Here is a 23,763-nt window from a genome sequence, read left to right as displayed (position 1 = left end):
GGATAATGTTGTTGATGTGAGCCATGACCAGCCTTTCAAAGCACTTCATGGTTACAGATGTGAGTGCTACGGGGTCGGTAGTCATTTAGGAAGGTTACCTTAATGTTCTTGGGCAGAGGGACTTTGGTAGTCTGCTTGAAACATGTTGGTATTTCAGACTCAAACAGGCAAATGTTGAAAATGTCAGTGAAGACACTTGCCAGTTGGTCAGCACATGCGCAGAGTACCTGACCTGGTAATCCATCTGGCTCTGCGGCCTTGTGAATGTGGACCTGTTTAAAGGTCTTGCTCACATTGGCTGCGGTGAGCGTGATCACACAGTTGTCTGGAACAGCTGATGCTCTCATGCATGTTTCAGTGTTACTTGCTTCAAAGTGAGCATAGAAGTTATTTTGCTCATCTGGTAGGCTTGTGTCACTGGGCAGCTCTCGGCTGTGCTTCCCTTTGTAGTCTGTAATAGTTTGCAAGCCCTACCACACCCAACGAGCGCCAGAGCCGGTATGGTACGATTTGATCTTATGTTTGTATTGACGCTTTGCTTGTTTGATGGTTTGTCGGAGGCCATTGCGGGATTTCTTATAAGCTTCCGGGTTAGAGTCCCCCGCCTTGAAAGGGGCAGCTCTACCCTTTAGCTCAGTGCGGATGTTGCCTGTAATCCATAGCTTCTGGTTGGGGTATGTATGTACGGTCACTGTGGGGACGACGACATCAATGCATTTATTAATGAAGCCAGTGACTGATGTGGTGTACTCCTCAATGCCATCGGAAGAATCCCATGAACATATTCCAGTCTGTGCTAGCAAAACAGTCCTGTAGTTTAGCATTTACTTCATCTGACCATTTTTTTTTTTTTGTAAGCAGGAATCAGGAGGATAGAATTATGGTCAGATTTGCCAAATGGAGGGCAGAGGAGAGCTTTGTAAGCATCTCTGCGTGTGGAGTAAAGGTGGTCTAGAGTTTTTTTCCCTTTGGTTGCACATTTAACATGCTGATAGAAATGAGGTCAAACTGATTTAAGGTTCCCTGCATTAAAGTCCCCGGCCACTAGGAGCTCCTCCTCTGGATGAACGTTCTCCTGTTTTCTTTTGGTGGTATACAGTTCATTGAGTGCGGTCTTAGTGCCAGCATTGGTCTGTGGTGGTTTGTAGACAGCTATGAAAAATACAGAGGAAAAACTCTAGGTAGATAGTGTGGTCTACAGCTTTTCGTAAGACTCTACCTCAGGCGAGCAAAACCTCGAGACTTGCTTAGATATCGTGCACCAGCTGTTGTTTACAAATATACATAGACCGCCACCCGTTGTAGTACCAGTGAATGCTGTTCTGTCCTTCCGATAGAGTGTAACCCGCCAGCTGTATGTTATTCATGTCGTCGTTCAGCCACGACTATGAAATATAAGTTGGTAGGATATACCTGCTTGTAGTTCGTCCAATTTATTTTCCAGCGATTGTACGTTGGCCAATAGTATGGATGGCAAAGGCAGATTAACCACTCGTCGCCTGATCCTCACAAGGCACCCCGATATCCTTCCGCTAAATCGCCGTCTCTTTCTCCTGCGAATGACGGGGACGAGGGCCTGTTCAGGTGTCTGGAATAAATCCCTCTCGTCCGACTCATTAAAGAAAAATTCTTCATCCAATTCAAGGTGAGTAATCGCTGTTCTGATGTCCAGAAGCTCTTTTCAGTCAAGAGACGGTAGCAGCAACATTATATACAAAATAAGGTACAAACAACGCGAAAAAACTAACAAAATAGCACGGTTGGTTAAGAGCTAATAAAATGGCAGCCATCCTCTCCGGCGCCATTATAGTTCTGTGTCTCTGTTGCTGAGCTCTACAGAGTGTTTGAGCTCCTCAAACCTTCAGCTGTCGCTCCTGGGTCATCTTCTGCACCTGTGCTTCAAGCTGAGCCCTCCTTTCTCCATACTTTTCCTAGAGGGACGGTGTGTTAAGCCTTGTAGTGTGTCTCAGTGCAGAACTGACTCACATATGCCTACAGAACATCTCCAGGAGTCGGTCATGCTTCTTACACATCCTGTCATCCAGGCTCTCCATGGGGTCGATCAGCATGTGCCTCTTCAGAGCTGAGGCTGCAGTTGAGTCACACAGAAAGAGGTTAGACACACCAGGAAAGAAATAAGTGCCTTGCGCTTTGTCCCAGTGCAGACATTACAGGCCACTTCTCCAGACTTAATAGGGTGCTGGCCTGGGCTGCTGGTAGCTTTCCCTGAAATAAAACTAATCAACACAACACTCCTATCAAAAGTAATTTTACACAGTGGACACTGGCACATGTAATTGCTATCCCAGTACTTTCTGATGCAGGTCTTGCAGAAGTTGTGGTGACTGGCTCAGTGAACACATCCAGATAGATAGAGCACTGGAACTGCTCTTCAGACAGCAGACTGCTGCAGGAAGCCATGTCTAGACAGAGACCAAAGATGAAATTATAAAGCTATATTACACAATTATAATTCATTTACTGGAATTATTGGTATAACTTGTGATAATACTTTATGAATAAACACATCCAGCCTAGTTGAAGTGATTAATACATTAAAGTGGATACCAGTGGAGGCTGCTGAGAGGAGGACGGCTCATAATAATGGCTGAAATGGAGTGTAATGGCAGGAATGGAGTGAATGGACCCCCCCCCTTCTTGTTTCTTGATACCATTCCTCCCCTCAGCAGTCTCCACTGCTGGATACCAACATTTCGGTGAAGTTTGTTTAGTAAAACATTTTGCCTGCTTGACATTTCAAACTGAATAGGGACCTAAACTTGAAATGTAATTTTATATTCAACACTCCTTGGCTACATTAAAGTTTTTGATGTTACTGAAAAAATAAATAAACACAACATGCAACCATTTCAAAGATTTTTCTGAGTTACAGTTCATATAAGGATATCAGTCAATTTAAATAAATCCATTCGGCCCTAATGTATGGATTTCACATGACTGGGCAGGGGTGCAGCCTTGGGTGGGCCTTGGAGGGCATAGGCCCACCCACTTGGCAGCCAGGCCCAGCCAATAAGGAGGTGGAAGTCCTGGGCTGGCGTGGTTACACATGGTCTGCGGTTGCGAGACTGGTTGGATGTACTACCAAATTCTCTAAAATGACGTTGGAGACAGCTTACAGTGCATTTGGAAAGTATTCAGACCCCTAGACTTTTTCCACATTTTGTTACAGCTTTATTTTACCCCTCATTAATCTACACACAATAACACAATGACAAAGCAAAAACAGGTTTTTAGAAATGTTTGCAAGTGTATTAAAAATAAAGAACAGAAAAATCACATTTACGTAAGTATTCAGACCCTTTACTCAGTACTTACTGTTGAAACACAATTAGCAGTGATTACAACCTAGAGTCTTCTTGGGTATGAAGCTACAAGCTTGGCACACCTGCATTTGGGGAGTTGACACCAGTCTCAACGTCAACAGTGAAGAGGTGACTCCAGGATGATGGCCTTCTAGGCAGAGTTGCAAAGAAAAAGCCATATCTTAGACTGGCCTATATAAAAAAAAAAGATTAAGATGGGCAAAAGAACACAGACACTGGATCGAGGAACTCTGCCTAGAAAGCCAGCATCCTGGAGTCGCTTCTTTGCTGTTGACGTTGAGACTGGTGTTTTGCTGGTACTATTTAATGAAGCTGCCAGTTGAAGCCTTGTGAGGCGTCTGTTTCTCAAACTAGACACTCTAATGTACTTGTCCTCTTGCTCAGTTGTGCACCGGGGCCTCCCACTCTTTCTATTCTGGTTAGAGCCAGTTTTGCGCTGTTCTGTGAAGGGAGTAGTACACAGCATTGTACGAGCTCTTCAGTTTCTTGCCAATTTCTCACAATGAATAGCCTTCATTTCTCAAAACAAGAATAGACTGACAAGTTTCAGAAGAAAGTCTTTGTTTCTGGCCATTTTGAGCCTGTAATCAAACCTCAAAATGCTGATGCTCCAGATACTCAACTAGTCTAAAGAAGGCCCGTTTTAATTGCTTCTTTAATCAGAACAACAGTTTTCACCTGTGCTCACATCATTTCAATAGAGTTTTCTAATGATCAATTAGCCTTTTAAAATAATAAACTTGGATTAGCTAACACAATGTGCCATTGGAACACAGGAGTGATGGTTGATGATAATGGGCCTCTGTACGCCTATGTAGATATTCCATAAAGAAAAATCTGCCGTTTCCAGCTATAGTAGTCAATTACAACATTAACAATGTTTACACTGTATTTCTGATCAATTTGATGTTATTTTAATGGACACAAAATGTGAATTTCTAAGAGACCCCAAACTTTTGAACGGTAGTACAATTATTTTTATTATATTATGAAAGCTACCATTTAAGTTACCATTCACCAGCTCTGTCAAAATAAGTTTCTTACTCACCAAATATGCCTGCAACTAGTCACATACTGCCACTATGCCCGGTATGTACTTCCAAAAAACTAAATAAAAATTGACAAGCAACTCAAAAATGATCCAAATATTGTTTTTGACCGAAAGAGTCAAAACGTACGTAAAGTGACTAAGGTACGTAAAGTTGATTACTATAGGCCCCTTGGCCAAAGTATAATTTAGTAAATGGCACATCAAAATTGGGCCAGTGGTATCAGATATCGCATGGGTTAGCTAGACTGATATACCTGAGAATGTCTTCCAAATTGTATCACTCCGAGTCAAACAGATATAAACATGTGCCTGTTTTAGCACCACCTTGTGGTCAATATGATTTTTCTTGCATATGTGGAGTATTGACAGTGTTTTCAACGTGTACCAAACTTTGTTACATTACAAATATCCTGAACGGATTTATGTGCCAGACCACACCCAAGTGTCTAAAAATTTGAGAGACCTTAGTTACTAGATGCCACATATCAAGTTTCGTGCAGATTGGTCATTCGGTGCCGGAGGAGTAGCGTTTAAGAGTCATTCACAAAATCCCAAATAGCAGAAAATCCATCTTGACTGACCTTATGGGTCCCTGAGGCAAATTTGTTCTATGTGAGGGACCTATGTACCGAATTTCATGACTTTAGATTCAAAGGGCGGGACCTTTCATAGTTTCAAATAGCTTGTTATAGCGCCACCATCTGGCAAATTTTGTAAATGCCGGATCTCTATGGTGTGCCACCTCATTCACCAAAGTCGTCAAAATCAGGCCAGTGGGGTCAGATATCACGTGTGACATAGTATGTAAGCTCGGAACAGATACAGTCCCCTCCCAGATTGCATCGTGGAGGACAATGACGACGAGTTGTCTTCAAAGCAGCATCAGAACTCAGAGTGAGTCATAAGAAGCCACACATCAGAAGCCCAGACCTGGCTGTTATGTTTGTTACTTATATAATGACAAACCAGGGCGTAGGTTTAACTACTTTTCTAATGAACATATACTTCAGCTAGAAAATTCCTTGTTTAGCCATCTTCAACCACCTGCCCCCCTCCCCCGCATAGGCTGCTGGGTAACGTAGTCGAAATGTTATTAACATAACACATCTTTCTTCCTTTAAAATAAAACTACACGTCACATCACATTTGTTTAACCTGCATACCACGCAATTTTCAATAACACACATTTTTCCCCCCAATTTTTACATTGCTCTCATCACTTAAGAGGCAATAAACATATTCTGAAGTATTATTTTTTCCCCCAACTAAATACAGTCTGTCCATCAATACTCTATTGTGGCTCTATTTCTTTTCACATAAAAACATTCAGTCCAGGTGCCCCTTTTTTTTATTTTTTAAAGCAATTCTCTGACAGTCCTTTTTGGTCGTTCTGCTGAGGTGCTTCCTGAAACAGTTGGACAGCGTTCGTTGTTAGTCAGGGTGTTCTGACTGAATGTTCAATTGCTTAAAGGCATTTGAAGCTTCAGCAGTATCCTCCCGATGATCCTCAGTCCCTTGACGGAATAGCTGAAGCCTTAGATCCACTCTGTTTCATCTCAGTTGTGATCCATGCTCCGTTTGGATCCCATAGGATCACGGTGCAACTTCTCTCTGCACACACCCTCTCTGCATCCAGGTTCCTGTAGTGATGTCTCGGAGTCGTACATGATCTCCAGGTTTCAGTTCAGGTAAGTGTCTTGGACTTTTGTCGTGTCGCTGTTTTTGTTTGTCTTTCTGTTTTTCCCTTGGGAGTTTGACTTTGTGAGCACCTCTGGGTGTTAGCAAGTCCTCGTGGATGTGTAGGTTGGTTCTGATGCGACCTCCCATCAACATTTGTGCAGGTTTCTGCAGCGGTGCACTGTGGTAGATCAGATTTGATAGGAAATCCTCCTTTCCATCGTGTGCCTTTTTTCATCAGACCTTTGACAATTTTGACTGAACTCTCTGCCAAGCCATTGGACCTTGGGTAGTTGGAGGTGTTGTGTCAGAAACCCCAGTCATTAGCGGAATTCGGAACTTGAGAACTGCATGCCATTTTCTGAGTACAGTTCAGACAACCCCATGTCTTGCAAATACTGATTTCAGGTAGGTGATTACAGCTTTGTGGAGGTAGTTGGCAGTGTTGCTACTTCAGGGTAGTTTGAGTAGTAGTCGGTAACAACGTGACTTTTGCCATTGAAGTCAAAAAGGTAATCTCCAACTTTGTGGTAGAATCTGTTGGGTAGTGGATGAGGCATTAGCGGCTCTGCTTGCTGCTTTGGCCTGTATGTCAAACACAGTTCACATGAATCAGTGGTCTTGCTGATTTCCTGGTTCATTCTTGGCTCATCATTTGCATTTTTCCTCACCCAACTGGCACTCGTGTGTATTTTCTGTAGCATTTCTTTGCGTAATGGGAATGACAATCTTGTTGCCTTTGAACACTGTCATGCACAACGGTGAGCTCTGCTCTGCACATCCAGTAATCCTGTATTCTCCTTGGACAGTTGTTTTTCTGTGCGGGCCATCCTATCAGTGTTGTTTCTTTCAACTCTGTCATTGTTTGGTCAGCTGTGGTCTCTTTTGATCTGCTCCATTCTCTCAGAAGACACAAGAAGTGATGCTACGATCATCTCGCCGTAGGCCTGAATCTCAGTGTTTCTCTGAGTGTCAAAGCTCGTCGACTGCTTGAGAAAGAGTGTCGGCGGCGAACAGGAACTTTCCCAGGGTATATAGATCATCTTCACATAATACTTTTGCAGTCTGATCAACATTCTCTGGATTCTCATTGGACAATCATTCAGTGACTTCGACATGATTGACACCAATGGTTTGAGGTCGGTTTCTACTTCGAAGTCTCGTCCGTAGACGTATTGGTGAAACCTTTCGCACGCGTGTGTGCTCGCCAGTAGTTCTCTCTATTTGTGCATACCTTGTCTCTGCGCCTGTCAAGGCTCTGTACGCATAAGCGACGGGTTGCCATGTGTCGTCATGCTGTTGCAGAAGAACTGCTCCCAGGCCAAACTTTGACGCGTCTGCAGAAATCCTTGTGCTTTTCTCTGGATCATAGAACCTGAGCACTGGCTCTTCTGTGATTGTCTTCTTTAGGTTTTTGAAGCAGTTTTCCTGTTCATGGGACCATTCCCATTCATTTTTCTGTTCCAGAAGACATCTGAGTGGAGCGGACTGTGCTGACAGTTGAGGTATGAACTTTGCAAGGTAGGTGATCATGCACATGAAGAGTCTCACGTCCTCCTTGTTCTTCCGGCGCTCCATGTTGTTGATGGCTGATGTTTTCCTCGTGTCTGGTTTGACTCCATCCTCTGAAAGTACGTCTCCCACGAAGGTAAGTGTTTACACACCAAACTCGCATTTATCCTTGTTTAGTTTTAGGTTGACTTTCCATGTCAGATCAAGCACTCGTCTCACTCTCGCGTCTTGTTCTCCTTAGTGGACCCCCAGCCGATGATGTCATCCATCATGGTCTCCACTCCTGGAATGTGCTCAAAGACCATGTAGATTGTCTTGTGGTAGACCTCTGGCGCTGAGAGAATCCCATATAGTAGACAAAGAAATCTGTACCTGCCTTCAGGTGTGTTGGATGTGCATAGCCCTGAGCTTGCATCATCTAGCTTCCTTTGCCAGAATTCTGATGAGGCATCAAGCTTACTGAACCATGTTGCGCCAGCAAACTGCGACATGCTCTCTTCTCTGGTTGACAACTTAATGCTCTCTCTTGATTGCTTTGTTGAGATCTCTCGGGTCTAGACATATTCTGAGATCGCCGTTCTTTTTCACCACAATGACCAGTGAGTTTTACCCAGTCTAGGTTCATCCATTTTTGTGATGACGTCCACCTTTTCTATGCTTCCAAGTTCCTCTTTGAGCTTTTTCCTCAGTGCAAATAGAATTTTTCTGCATGCATGCACAACTGGAGTAATTTTGTCATCGGTACATATTTTGTGTTCTCCTGGTAAACATCCAAGACCCTCAAACACATCCTCATGCTCAGCCAGTAGTGATTCTTGGTCATTTACAGTCTGTGATGCCACTACATACGCTTTTCAACAAATTGAGCTTTTCACATGCATTAATTCCTAGAATAGGCTGTACACTATTCAATGATCAGCAGCTGTGCTTTGAACTGTTTTCATTTGTGCTGTAAAGTTACTATGCAGCTTCCTTTGACTGGTACGTTCTCCCCAGTATAGCTAGTAACCTTAATTTTCACTGGGTGTTTTGCTCTTCACTTTGTGTTTTGCAGTCATTCAGTGACAACAGGTTTATCTGTGCTCCAGTATCAAGCTTAAATGGTATTATACACTGCTCAAAAAAATAAAGGGAACACTAAAATAACACATCCTAGATCTGAATGAATGAAATATTCTTATTGAATACTTTTTTCTTTACATAGTTGAATGTGCTGACAACAAAATCACACAAAAATTATCAATGGAAATCACATTTATCAACCCATGGAGGTCTGGATTTGGAGTCACACTCAAAATTAAAGTGGTAAACCACACTACAGGCTGATCCAACTTTGATGTAATTTCCTTAAACAAGTCAAAATGAGGCTCAGTAGTGTGTGTGGCCTCCACGTGCCTGTATGACTTCCCTACAACGCCTGGGCATGCTCCTGATGAGGTGGCGGATGGTCTCCTGAGGGATCTCCTCCCAGACCTGGACTAAAGCATCCGCCAACTCCTGGACAGTCTGTGGTGCAACGTGGCGTTGGTGGATGGAGCGATACATGATGTCCCAGATGTGCTCAATTGGATTCAGGTCTGGGTAACGGGCGGGCCAGTCCATAGCATTAATGCCTTCCTCTTGCAGGAACTGCTGACACACTCCAGCCACATGAGGTCTAGCATTGTCTTGCATTAGGAGGAACCCAGGGCCAACCGCACCAGCATATGGTCTCACAAGGGGTCTGAGGATCTCATCTCGGTACCTAATGGCAGTCAGGCTACCTCTGTCGAGCACATGGAAGGCTGTGCGGCCCCCCAAAGAAATGCCACCCCACACCATGACTGGCCCACTGCCAAACCGGTCATGCTGGAAGATGTTGCAGGCAGCAGAACGTCCTCCACGGCGTCCAGACTCTGTCACATGTGCTCAGTGTGAACCTGCTTTCATCTGTGAAGAGCACAGGGCACCAGTGGCAAATTTGCCAATCTTGGTGTTCTCTGGCAAATGCCAAACGTCCTGCACGGTGTTGGGCTATAAGCACAACCCCCACCTGTGGACGTCGGGCCCTCATACCACCCTCATGGAGTCTGTTTCTGACCATTTGAGCAGACACATGCACATTTGTGGCCTGATGGAGGTCATTTTGCAGGGCTCTGGCAGTGCTCCTCCTTGCACAAAGGCGGAGGTAGCGGTCCTGCTGCTGGGTTGTTGCCCTCCTACGGCCTCCTCCACATCTCCTGATGTACTGGCCTGTCTCCTGGTAGCGCCTCCATGCTCTGGACCCTATGCTGACAGACACAGCAAACCTTCTTGCCACAGCTCGCATTGATGTTCCATCCTGGATGAGCTGCACTACCTGAGCCACTTGTGTGGGTTGTAGACTCCGTCTCATGCTACCACTAGAGTGAAAGCACCGCCAGCATTCAAAAGTGACCAAAACATCAGCCAGGAAGCATAGGAACTGAGAAGTGGTCTGTGGTCCCCACCTGCAGAACCACTCCTTTATTGGGGATGTCTTGCTAATTGCCTATAATTTCCACCTGTTGTCTATTCCATTTGCACAACAGCATGTGAAATGTATTGTCAATCAGTGTTGCTTCCTAAGTGGACAGTTTGATTTCACAGAAGTGTGATTGACTTGGAGTTACATTGTGTTGTTTAAGTGTTCCCGTTATTTTTTCGAGCAGTGTATATATATATATATATATATATATAAGAAGAAACAATATTTACACGGGACAAGACAAAACACACATCCGGCTGCTATGCCATCTTTGAAAAAAACAAACAGTATATTAGGAAAGTATTCAGCCCACTCGACTTATTCTAAAATGGATTCAATTGTTTCCCCCCCAATAAATCTACACAAAATACCCCATAAAGACAAAGAAAAAACAGGTTTAGAATTTGTTTCACAATTTTATTTTTAAGAAATTTAAATATCATATTTATGTAAGTATTCAGACCCTTTACTCAGCATTTTGTTTTAGCACCTTTGGCAGAGATTACAGCCTTGAGTCTTGTTGGGTATGACACTATAAGCTTGGCACACCTGTATTAGAGGAGTTTCACCCATTCTTCTCTGCAGATCTTATCAAGCTCTGTCAGGTTGGATGGGGAGCGTTGCTGCACAGCTATTTTCAGGTATCTCCAGAGATGTTCAATTGGGTTCAAGTCTGGGCCACTCAAGGACATTCAGAGACTTGTCCTGAAGCCACCCCTGCATTGTCTTGGCTGTGTGCTTAGGGTCATTGTCCTGTTGGAAGGTGAACCTTCGCCCCCCAGTCTGAGGTCCTGAGTGTTCTGGAGCAGGTTTTCATCACGGACCTTTCTGTACTTTGCTGCATTCATTTTTCCCTAGCTCCTGACTAGTCTCCCAGTCCCTGTCTCCACAGCATGATGCTGCCACCACCATTCTTCACCGTAGGGATGGTGCCAGGTTTCCTCCAGATGTGACGCTTGGCATTCAAGCCAAATAGTTCAATCTTGTTTCTCATTGTCAGAGTCCGTTAGGTGCCTTTTGGCAAACTCCAAGGCGGCTGTCATGTGCCTTTTACTGAGGAGTGGCTTCCGTCTGGTCAATCTACCATAAAGGCCTGATTGGTGGAGTGCTGCAGAGAAGGTTGTCCTTCTGGAAGGTTTTCCCATCTCCACAGAGGAACTCTGGAGCTCTGTCAGAATGACCATCGGGTTCTTGCTTCCTGACCAAGGCCCTTCTCCATCGATTGCTCCATTTAAGAATGGTGTTGGCCACAGTGTTCTTGGGGACCTTCAATGCTACAGAAATGTTTTGGAACCCTTCCCCAGATCTGTGCCTCGACACAATCCTGTCTCGAAGCTCTATGGACGATTGTGGGACCTTATATATTTGTGCCTTTCCAAATCATGTCCAATCAAATGACCATAGGTGGACTCCAATCAAGTTGTAGAAACATCTAAAGGACGATGAATGGTAACAGGATGTACCTGAGCTCAGTTTGAGTCTCATAGCAAAGAGTATGAATAAGGTATTTCTGTTTCTTTATAAATGTGCAAACATTTATTAACCAAAATTGTGTTCAAATCTATTTTATATTTGAGATTCTTCAAAGTAGCCACCCTTTGCCTTGAAAGCGCTGCACACTGTTGGCACTCTCAACCAGCTTCATGAGTTAGTCACCTGGAATGCATTTCAATTGTGTGCCTTGTTAAAAGTTAAGATGTGGAATTTCTTTCCTTCTTAATGTGTTTGAGGCAATCAGTTCTGTTATGACAAGTTAGGGGTGGTATACAGAAGATGGTATTTTACCAAATAGGGATAAGTCCATATTATGGCAAGAACAGCTCAAATAAGCAAAAAGAAATGACAGTCCTTTACTTTAAGACATGAAGGTCAGTCAATCCATAACATTTCAAGAACTTTGAAATGTTTCTTCAAATGCAGTCGCAAAAACCATTAAGTGCTATTATGAATCTGGCTCTCATGAGGGCGGCCACAGGATTGGAAGATCCAGTTGCTTCTGCTGCATAGGATAAGTTCACACATCTCAACATCAACTGTTCAGAGGAGACTGCGTGAAATCAGGCCTTCATGGTCGAATTGCTGCAAAGAAACAACTACTAAAGGACACCAATAAGGAGGAGAATTTATTGGGCCAAGAAACACGAGCAATGGACGTTAGACCAGTGGAAATATGTCCTTTGATCTGATGAGTCCAAATTTGAGATTTTTGGTTCCAACCGCTGTGTAGGTGAACAGATTATCTCCGCATATGTAGTTCTCACTGAAGCATGGATGAGGTGTGATGGTGCTTTGCTGGTGACACTGTCAATGATTTATTTAAAATTCAAGGAACACTTAAACAGCATGGCTACACCATCCCATCTGGTTTGCGCTTAGTGGGACTCAATTGTTTTTCAACAGGACAATGACTCAACACACCTCCAGGCTATGTAAGGGCTATTTGACCAAGAAAGAGATTGCTGCATCAGATGACCTGGCTTCCACAATCACCCAACTTCAACTGAATTTAGATGCTCTGGGATGAGTTGGACCGCAGAGTGAAGGAAAAGCAGCAAATGAATGCTCAGCACATGTGGGAACTCCTTCAAGACTGTTGGAAAAGCATTCCAGGTGAAGCTGGTTGAGAGAATGCCAAGAGTGTGCAAAGCTGTCAAGGCAGCATAAATATAAAATATATCTTGATTTGTTTAACACTTTTTTGGTTACTACTACTTTTAACTGGTACCCATGTGTAGCCATAGCATTATCATTAGCGGTGGGCTACAAACATTTAGCAGGCCATGCTAACAAATTTACTGAACAAAAATATAAATGCATCAATTTCAAAGATTTTACTGAGTTACAGTTCATATAAGGGAATCAGTCAATTTAAATAAATTCATTAGAACCGAATCTATGGATTTCACGAGTGGGCAGGGGTCCAGCCATGGATGGGCATAATCCCATGCAATGGGGAGCCAGGCCCAGCCAATCAGAATGAGTTTTTCCTATAAAAGTGCTTTATTATAGACAGAAATATTCCTCAGCGCTCACCCTCAGATGATCCCACAGGTGAAGAAGCCGGATGTGGAGGTCCTGGGCTGGCATGGTTGGACGTACTGCCAAATTCCCCAAAACGACGTTGGAGGCAGTTTATGGTAGAGAAATTAACATTAAATCTCTAGCAACAGCTCCGGTGGACATTCCTGCAGTCAGCATGCCAATTGCATGCTCCCTCAAAACTTGAGACATCTGTGGCATTGTGTTGTGGCAAAACTGCACATTTTAAATTGACCTTTTATTGTCCACAGCACAAGGTGCACCTGTGTAGTGATCAATGTTTAATCAGCTTCTTGATATATCATACCGGTCAGGTGGATGGATTATCTTGGAAAAGGAGAAATGCTCACTAATAGGGATGTAAACAAATTTGTGCATAAAATGAGAAAAGGTTTTTTTTTGTGCGTCTGGAACATTTGATTTTATTTCAGTTCATGAAACCAACACTTTACATGTTGCGTTTATATTTTTGTTTAGTGTAATTAGCCTAGCATGCAAAGGCACACAAATGAGTACAAACATCAAACCCTGCAAACAAACTCTACTATCAACTCTCAAATATCTTATAGGAGTGCTGATCTAGGATCAGTTACACCTCTTAGATCATAACAAATAATATTACATGGACAGGGAGGACTTGATTCTAGATCAGCACCCCTACGGGCCCTGGAGTGGTTTTTCCCCAAGTGAATTTCCTTTTAAAAGGATGCACCAAATGTAATCTTTACCTTACATCTTTCATGGTTAGTTCCACCAACTAATGTAGTTTGTGGGCATTCCTTTGAACTGACACACAATCCAACCAAGTAGGTACAAATGAAGACAGCATCAGGAAGTCACTTTTCCTTTTTTTATTTTTCAAAATGACTTGTGTTTCTGTACAACAAATTCTGTAGCAGACCTCCGCTCCACTTTGCATTGAACCTGAACGTAACTTGGCCTCTCTGTACAACAGTTCTATATCCCACCACACACATCCACTCCTCTTTCTATCAGATTCTCGCTCATCCCTGCCCCACCCACTGAGTTGTAATCTCAATAGTCTTATGAGTCCCTCCCTCATCTCTCCGTTTGCAATGATGTGAAAGGACAGGTTAAAGTGAATTTCCACCGAAGTCCTTCCACCTGTGCTGTGTTTTCTATATGCCGGTAAAGGGGATGAAACAAGGAAAATGAACTACTTTTGACTATTGAGACCCACCCCTAAGCGTAAATCAGCACTACATATGGACAGCGACATCACACATTCTCTGTACCAGCAGCTCGGTCTCCATGCCCTAGTCTAACAATCACAGCCTCTGAAGACGAATCCAGCATGTTCCGTCATGAACAATGTGTAAACTGAAGTAAACAACCCCAGATGTGTCGAGGTAACTTAGAGGTTAGAGTATTGAAACGCACCACTGGAGAACCAACGTTTACCACCCCACCATTCTGTTGTAATGTTGGTGCTGTTCAGAGTTGGCAGTGTGAGTTTAGGAGCCAACGGTAGATGATTCTCTACACAAGGGCTCGGTTAGAATACTTTAAAATGGCTCATTCCTTTCTTTTACTTGACTACTGATGAGTGTTAAGGTGAAAGCATAACAGTGGCGACACTTTGCCTCAATCCAATCCTGTTCTATCCAGAAATAACATCCAGAAAGGAAGGCGGGAGTTAAGAAACGACAATATTAATATTCCAAGTTATTTATAATGTATGCACTTCCTTGTTTTTGGCTGTTTTTATATTTTTAAAAGACCAAATAAATTAAACAAACAAATTCAGAGTATTTTTGGTGGGGTGTAGTAGTGTACAAATCAACAAGCTTGGCTGGTCCGTATCAACATGAACCACAAGAAGAGAGGTACAATAATGGCACAAAACGTGCTGGATTACAGAGGCTGACTTTAGGAGACACTGTATGGTAGATCTAGAATTCAATATATTGACACATACAGCTAACAACATGAACGGCCCCGTCCACATTTAATACTGGTTCTATAACACTACAACCTTTGTGGTAATACACTGCCCAGTAGACTCTGACCCTGAGACCAGAGGGAATGCTTGGGGAAAGGTAGTGTTTTTTCCTTCTCTTTAAAAAATAATAAAAACAATGAACCCCCCCCTCATAGCGCTCCATAACAGTAACATTGCTCTTACTCCCCACCTAGTGGTCAAAATTGGCAATTAAAACATTTTTTAAAAACATTTTTTTCAACAAAATTAGTGTGTACAAACATTACAACTGCTCTTGTAGTAATAATAATAACAATAATAATAATAATAATAATAGCAAACATACCTATTTTCCCTCAAAACTATTTTCCAATTTCTATTCACATGGCAAAATTATCATTACTCTACCAGCGTTTCAGAGTTAGTGCTTTTATGTACACTAAGTACAATGTAGGACAAAGATGTTGAACAGTGAACCATCTTCAATTTTACCGTCAAACTTCTGACAGGTATTATATACTTATATGTATTTCTATAAACATGTATGAATACAAATGCTTTCTGTACAGCACTTTCATGCATTGAACTGTAATAACTGCTTTATGCACATGTACATTACACACACCTACCAGGCTGTGTGTCCAGGAATGGGTCAAGCGTGAAAAAACTAAGCGAGTATTCCGCGCTGTACACACACCCCACTTTCAGAATGTTCACAGGGAAATTATTGCTCGGCAGTGGCAGAGTCGTCTTGGGTCAGCCGAGCCACCGGATGGCAGTGTTACATTTGTCATCAATTTGAAAATCCTATTACCAAAAAAAAAAAGGAAAGTGTCTGTAATTGCCTATCGAGGTTCAGCTCCTTGCTTCACCACAAATGGACAGTATATGACCCATCATTAACTAGTACGCTTCACGTGTTAGTTTCTGCATTATTTACATAGTTTACATTGTATTTTAAAGCACCCTCTCAAATAGAGCAGTATCGCCACATCCATTAATTTCTCTCAGTTTGATGTCAGCAGAGAAACCTATTGCTGTTAAAACTCCCCTTTTCTCCCACTTGTATCCCTTCCGTCTGTCTGTGCAGACATAATACTCTAAGGTGTTTGTCTACTCGAAAGCAGCTAGTCTGCTCAACTGACCCCTACTGGTGGCCAGGCCAGTCTGACCTTATTGTTAATAGCCCCACCCCCCCTCATCTAAACCCTTCCCCTGAATTTGTGAGAGATGACCTCTTCCAATAAATAGAATCCCCTTGAACAATAGGAACGGTGGACTTGCTTTGGCTCCACCCTTTGTGGTGGTAAACCTGTTAGCACCACCCCCTCCATTAACAAACACTCTTGCAGAAGAGAGAGCAGGGACATTCAACCCCCCCCCCCCCACACCCACACTACTCACTGCATTGCATATCTCAAACTACACCCTATTCCCCATACGAGAGTTAGGGTGTCGTTTCAGACGCAGCCTCAAAGAAGGGGCAGGCTTGGTTTGTTCTCTTACCACGCCCCTTTAAGACTGTGGGGTGGAGCCTATCGTTACCCTTCCCCTTTAAGAGTAGGAAAGGTGGGAGCCGTTGGAGATGTGTGAGGTGACCGAGGTGCTCCGGCTCAGACCCCCCTCGCCCCCCCCTGCCCCGCCGGGCCCCCCTGAGGCCGTCCTCCTCAGGGGCTGGGGGCTGTTCCTTAGGGCCATCAGGCTGGGGCCCCTGGCCACCAGACCCCCGTATCCCCCTCCCTGGGAAGACGAGGAGGAGGAGGAGGAGGGCGGGGAGGAAGAGTAGAGGGAGATGGGTGGTGGGGGAGGCGGAGGTGGCAGGAGAGCCAGGGACTGGGCTGAGGCGTGTTGGGAGAGGTGGTGGTGATGAACTCCTCCTCCTCCGTGCTGGTGGTGGTGGTGTCCCCCCCCACCTCCCCACTCTCTCTCCCTGTCCCTCTCACGGTCCTCGCGCTCGCGGCTCTCTCGGTACAGGTGTGGCGTACTCTGGTGGTGGTGGTGCTGGGGGAGGTAGTGTTGTTGCTGCTGCTGGTGATGGTGATGATGATGGTGGGAGGAGGAGGAGGAAGATGAGGAGTTGGAGGAGTGGCCTCTACCACTCATGTTCATCTCACTATCCCTCCCCAGGCCGTGAGACGACGTGATCGACTCAGCACGGCTGAACCCTCCACCGCTGCAGCTGTTCTGGCTACGCCACGAAGGGGGCGCCACCGAGTTCTGCACACCGTGGCTCCAGTGGCTTCCGGAGCGAGGGACAGGGCGGGAGGGCCAGCCCCCTGGGCCAGAGGAGGGGCTGGGGTTGGGGTAGCCCTGGTTGAAGGCCTCGGCGGGGATGCCAGTCAGCGCCATGTTGCTGAAGCCAAGACGCATGCTCTCCGAGTCAAAAGCCTCGATCTCCCGGGCCTGACGCTCCAGTAGATTACGGATACGCTCTGAACGCTCGTTCTGCAGAGACAGCATCTCTTCCTCAATCTAAGAGAGGGGGGATGCAATAAGACGACAAACTGGTTGTGTCCCAATAATCTTTTAAGTGGCCTATCCTTTTTGGTGTCATGTATATTGTACATATTCTCTTGCGCACACACAACCCCCCCACCCCCAACACACACAATCCCTTCAGACACCCCTCCACCCAACTCTCCGTCTCACCCGCTGTTCCAGCAGGGCCCTGCGGATAGACACCCTTTGCTCCAGGTCATTGGCCTCTCTCTCGTGCTGGGAGTCTGTGTGGATCTTGATCTTGCTCTGGTAAGCGTTCAGCAGCTCCAATTCCTGCTGCAGCTGCATCCGCAGCACCTGGTACTCTGCTTCCTGGGTCTCGTCCAATCGCAACTAGAGGAGGAAGAGGGAGAGGGCTGGACGTCAGTAGAGCACATCCTGGTCTAAATGGACAGTTTGGGGAAGTCTACCACTCAAAATGTGGTATTCGTAGTCCTAATTTGTAATTTGAGTAGTTCTAGAACTTAGCATGGACGTAGTAGGTGTTTGTTGAACTGAAACATGTTGGTATACATTTTTGGTGTAGCTGGTTTAATATGTAGGTGTGCAGTTGATAGTGGGTGTGATCTGCAGTGTGTCTTTGTGTGGGTTGTCTCGCCGCGTGTGTGTGTAGTTGTTCTGTAGTATAACATCTTCGTAGTTGTCAGGTGTAGGAGAGGTGCACGGTAGGGTCCTTGCCTTACTCACAGCCTGTGTGGACAGCATATCGTTGATGGAGTGGTCGTACTGCTCGGCCAGGATGGCCAGTTTCCTGGTCTGCTCCTCCTTCAGCCTCTTGAGCACCGCCTTGTGGTCGGCCTTGGGAGTGCTCTCCAACAGGTGGTTCCTCAGGGCCTTGTACTGACGTGTCTGGATCTTACAAGTGTCCTGGAACTGACGCTTGATCTGGAGCTCCTTGGACTGGGAAGAAAGGAGAGAGGGGGGAGTGAGGCAAGAAAGGAGAGAGGGGGGAGTGAGGCAAGAAAGGAGAGAGGGGGGAGTGAGGCAAGAAAGGAGAGAGGGGGGAGTGAGGCAAGAAAGGAGAGAGGGGGGAGTGAGGCAAGAAAGGAGAGAGGGGGGAGTGAGGCAAGAAAGGAGAGAGGGGGGAGTGAGGCAAGAAAGGAGAGAGGGGGAGTGAGGCAAGAAAGGAGAGAGGGGGAGTGAGGCAAGAAAGGAGAGAGGGGGGAGTGAGGCAAGAAAGGAAAGAGGGGGGAGTGAGGGAAGAAAGGAGAGAGGGGGGAGTGAGGGAAGAAAGGAGAGAGGGGGGAGTGAGGGAAGAAAGGAGAGAGGGGGGAGTGAGGGAAGAAAGGAGAGAGGGAGGAGTGAGGGAAGAAAGGAGAGAGGGAGGAGTGAGGCAAGAAAGGAGAGAGGGAGGAGTGAGGCAAGAAAGGAGAGAGGGAGGAGTGAGGCAAGAAAGGAGAGAGGGAGGAGTGAGGGAAGAAAGGAGAGAGTGAGGGAAGAAGAGCCTTACCTTGAGGCTCTTGGGCTGCTGGCGGACCTCCACGGTGTGTTTCTGCCGGAGCTCCTGCTCCCTCCGCTTGTTGTACTCCATCTGGTTGGTGAGCTCCGTCTGGTGCTGCGTGCGGATCAGGTCGGCCCGCGTACGCTGCACCGCACCCAGCTGACGAAACTCCAGCTCCTGGGTGGACTCGTGGTGCCTCAGCAGCATGGCACACTCCAGGTCCCTCTGGGTCTGCTTCTTGTTCAGGTCCTGGAGGAAAAAAAAAAAAAAAAAAAAAAAAAAACAGGTATAGGAATAAAGATGGAGAGGGAGTGAGAGAAGGTGGGAAATGTGTCAAATAAGTGATCACAATACAATTAAGTAGCTTGTCTGTGTAACAAACCCACACATCAAAAAAGTTGACACCTACTCGTTCAAGTTATTTTCTTCACTTTTACTATTTTCTACATTGTAGAATAGTGAAGACATCAAAATTATGAACACATGGAATCATGTAGTGACCAAAAGTGTTTTAGCACACTTGGCATTCTCTCAACCAGCATCACCTGGAATGCTTTGCCAACAATCTTGAAGGAGTTCCCACACAAGTTGAGCACTTATAGGCTGCTTTTCCTTTACTCTGCGGTCCAACTCATCCCAAACCATCTCAATTGGGTTGAGGTTGGGTGATTGTGGAGGCCAGGTCATCAGATGCAGCACTCAATCACTCTCCTTCTTGGTCAGATGGGACTTACACAGCCTGGAGATGTGTTGATTCATTGTCCTGTTGAGAAACAAATGATAGTGGGTCTAAGCCAAAATCAGATGATGTGGCGTATTGCTGCAGCCATGCTGGTTAAGTGTGCCTTGAATGCTAAATAAATCACTGACTGTCACCAGCAAAGCACACCCACACCATAACCTCCTTATCCATGCTTCACGGTGGGAACCACAATTGCGGAGATCTGTTCACCTACTTTGCGTCTCACAAAGACACATCGGTTGGAACCAAAAATCTAAAATTTGGACTCATCAGACCAAAAGGACAGATTTCCACCGGTCTAATGTCCATTGCTCGTGTTTCTTGGCAAAAGCAAGTCTCTTATTCGTGTCCTTTAGTAGTTGTTTCTTTGCAGCAATTCAACCATGAAGGCCTGATTCACGTAGTCTCCTCTGAACAGTTGATGTTGAGATGGATCTGTTACTTGAACTCTGAAGCATTTATGTGGGCTGCAATTTCTTAGGGTGGTAACACTAACTTGTCCTCTGCAGCAGTCCTCTGGTTCTTCCTTTTTAATTTTATTTATTTTACCTTTATTTAACCAGGCAAGTCAGTTAAGAACATATTCTTATTTTCAATGACGGCCTGGGAACAGTGGGTTAACTGCCTGTTCAGGGGCAGAACGACAGATTTGTACCTCGTCAGCTCGGGGGTTTGAACTCGCAACCTTCCGGTTACTAGTCCAACGCTCTAACCACTAGGCTAATCTGCCACCCCTTTCCTGTGGCGGTCCTCGTGAGAGCTGGTTTCATCATAGCGCTTGATGGTTTTGCGACTGCACTTGAAAAAACGATCAAAGTTCTTGACATTTTCCGGTTTGATTGACCTTCATGTCTTAAAGTAATGACTGTAGTTTGTCTTTGCATAATATGGACTTGGTATTTTACCAAATAGGGATTGGCTCAAACACATTCAGGAAAGGAATTCCACAAATTAATTCCATTATAAGCAACCATCACTCCTGTGTTCCAATGACACAAGCCTCGACAGCAACCGTGAAGAGGCGACTCCGAGATGCTAACCTTCTAGGCAGAGTTCCTCTGTCCAGTGTCTGTTCTTTTGCCCATCTTAATATTTTATTTTTATTGGCCAGTCTGAGATATGGCTTTTCTTTGCAACTCTGCCTAGAAGGCCATCATCCTGGAGTCTCCTCTTCACTGTTGATGTTGAGACTGGTGTTTTGCTGGTACTATTTAAGTAAGCTGCCAGTTGAGGACTTGTAGGGCATCAGTTTCTCAAACTAGACACTCAAATGTAGTTGTCCCCTTGCTCAGTTGTGCACCGGGGCCTCTCACTCCTCTTTCCATTCTGTTTGAAAGACAGTTTGCGCAGTTCTGTGAAAGGAGTTGTACACAGTGTTGTACGAGATCTTCAGTTTCTTGGATATTTCTAGCACGGAAGTCTTTATTTCTCAGAACAAGAATAGACTGACGAGTTTCAGAAGTTACTCGTTTCTGGCCATTTTGAGCCTGTAATCGAACCAAAAAAAATTCAGAAAAATCCAGTCACTCAACTAGTCTAAAGAGGGCCAGTTGAATTGCTTATTTAATCAGAACAACAGTTTTCAGCTGTGCTAACATAATTGCAAAATGGTTTCTACTGATCAATTAGCCTTTTAAAATAATAAACTTGGATTAGCTAACACAATGTGCCATTGGAACACAGTAGTGATGGTTGCTGATAATGGGCCTCTGTATGCCTATGTAGATATTCCATTTAAAAAATCTGCCGTTTCCAGCAACAATAGTCATTTACAACATTAACAATGTCTACACTGTATTTCTGATCAATTTGATGTCATTTTAAAATGGACACTTTTTTTTGCTTTTATTTCAAAAACAAGGACATTTCTAAGTGACCCCAAACGTTTGAACATTAGTGTGTGTGTGGTGTGCATGGATGCATGCACGCAGATACGTATTTAGACAATTGCCTTGAGACAGTTGAGACAGATTGTGTACAGTGGTTCATCCTTTAAAAGTTGCAGCGTACTGCGGCACAGCTTGCGTGGTGCCACAGAATTCTATGGCAACCACTGGTACTATTAGTGGTACTATTTACCACCAGAGGGCATCTTTAATTCTCTCTCTCTCTCTGAAAACCTGAGCCCTAGGACCATGCCTCAGGACAACCTGGCCCGATGACTCCTTGCTGTCCCCAGTCCACCTGGTCGTGCTGCTGCTCCAGTTTCAACTGTTCGGCTATGGAACCCTGACCTGTTCAGACATGCTGTTTTCAACTCTCTGGAGACAGCAGGAGCGGTAGATACTCTGAATGATCGGCTATGAAAAGCCAACTGACATTTACTCCTGAGGTGCTGACCTGTTGCACCCTCTACAACCACTGTGATTATTATTACTTGACCCTGCTGGTCATCTATGAACATTTGAACATCTTGGCCATGTTGTGTTATAATCTCCACCCGGCACAGCCAGAAGAGGACAGGCCACCCCTCATAGCCTGGTTTGTTCCTAGGTTCTGGCCTTTCTAGGGAGTTTGCCCTAGCCACCGTGCTTCTACACCTGCATTGCTTGCTGTTTGGGGTTTTAGGCTGGGTTTCTGTACAGCACTTTGAGATATCAGCTGATGTAAGAAGGGCTATATAAATAATGATTTGGTAACAGTGTGGGACTGTTTGGAATTCAGGGGGTGTGGATTTACTGAATGACATGCTAATTAGGTTTGGGCGGTATATCGTATATCGGGGTATTTGATGAGAGTATTGGAAAAACCATCCCGTGGCTGTCAAAACTGAACTATTTCAATACATTTTTTTTTATATTTGTAGCTACACTGAACAAACATATGAACGCAAAATTTAAATAGTTGGTTCCATGTTTCATGATGAAATAAAAGATCCCAGAAATTTTCCAGACGCACAAAACGCTTATTTCTCTACAATTTTGTGCACAAACTTGTTAACATCCCTGTTAGTGAGCGTTCCTCATTGGCCAAGATAATCTATCTGCCTGACAGGTGTGGCATATCAAGAAGCTGATTAAACAGGTGCACCTTGTGCTGGGGACAATAAAAGGCCACCAAAATGTGTTGTCACAACACAGAGCCACAGATGTCTCAAATTCAACTATAGTTTTCCTTTACAGAAAATACATTAGTGCAACACATTATGCAGAAAAGAGCTTAATTGTCATCAGTAGCAGCCATAGAAGTAAATGAGCTTACAATGAAAAAGGGAATTTTTGCAAGAACGATAATGGCCATCCAATTTCTAATGTTTATTATTCATATTCCCTTGTAAAATGTCCAACCTCACCAAAAATGGCATTCTGTAGCTCATACCTATTCATGTATAACTTTATGACCTGGATTTCCCCATCGCGAAATTAATTTATTAACATTTGCGCTCGTTAACATATTTAGCAAGCAGCCTCTATGGAAATGTGCTATTACTTGTACAAATTTTGTTAGCATTCTAGTAATAGACACCCAATGGGCTTTGTGTTTTTTGGCACCCCTTGTGTACTTACGCAGTAATACCGTAAATCCTGGGATGAGAGAAGGATGGAATGACAATATGAAAATATATATAGCGCCCAAACCGAATGCTAATCAATTCATATTCTGAGCGAATCACACGACTATGACGGGTGGCTCTAAATTGAGGCAACAGTTGAATTAGATGTGACTTTGAAAAATGGCAAAATTGCCTATCAAAATAAATGTTATCACATTAGCCATATTAGTTTTGGGAAGCCCAATTGATTCTGATTTGAGGCATATAAAGTTAATGTAAAAAAAACATTTTTAAGATGCAAACTTTCAGATTTTCCCAAAGTCATATATATAACTTATGCTTGAAGTTGATAATGTTGGGGGGAGATTCTAAGGGATATGCTATATGGTGATGGACAGATCTGCCAATTAAAACCGGCGGCTGTTTTCGCCACTCCTGCCATAAGCGTCCAGTCAACTAGATTTAAGTTCGGTCCTGAGGCGCTGTGAAACCAGATGGTTTGACAGAGAGAGAGAGAGCCGGCTGGTGGAAGAGACTA

The 23,763-nt window shown here is 44.4% G+C and overlaps 1 protein-coding gene across 3 annotated transcripts in view; it reads right to left on the bottom strand.

Annotated features, from left to right (window-relative positions):
• Positions 1–13,946: 13,946 nt before the first annotated feature.
• LOC118358640 (serine/threonine-protein kinase TAO2-like) overlaps positions 13,947–23,763 on the bottom strand; it is a 41,037-nt gene continuing 31,220 nt past the window's right edge. For 2 of the 3 annotated variants that reach the window (XM_052480218.1, XM_052480217.1), the window contains exons 17-20: positions 19,000–19,239; positions 18,228–18,449; positions 17,700–17,882; positions 13,947–17,522 (exon numbers count right to left, since the gene is read on the bottom strand). In XM_052480218.1, the coding sequence (XP_052336178.1) occupies positions 16,605–17,522; positions 17,700–17,882; positions 18,228–18,449; positions 19,000–19,239 (1,563 nt within the window). In that variant the 3' untranslated portion in view covers positions 13,947–16,604. The remainder of the gene's footprint in view (positions 17,523–17,699; positions 17,883–18,227; positions 18,450–18,999; positions 19,240–23,763) is intronic. The other variant, XM_052480219.1, reaches the window with a different exon arrangement.

The sequence above is a fragment of the Oncorhynchus keta genome, chromosome 26 (genome assembly GCF_023373465.1).
Source record: "Oncorhynchus keta strain PuntledgeMale-10-30-2019 chromosome 26, Oket_V2, whole genome shotgun sequence".
Lineage (NCBI taxonomy): Eukaryota > Metazoa > Chordata > Actinopteri > Salmoniformes > Salmonidae > Oncorhynchus > Oncorhynchus keta.
Note: the sequence above shows the minus strand (reverse complement) of the source record. Positions and strands in the feature narration are given on the sequence as shown.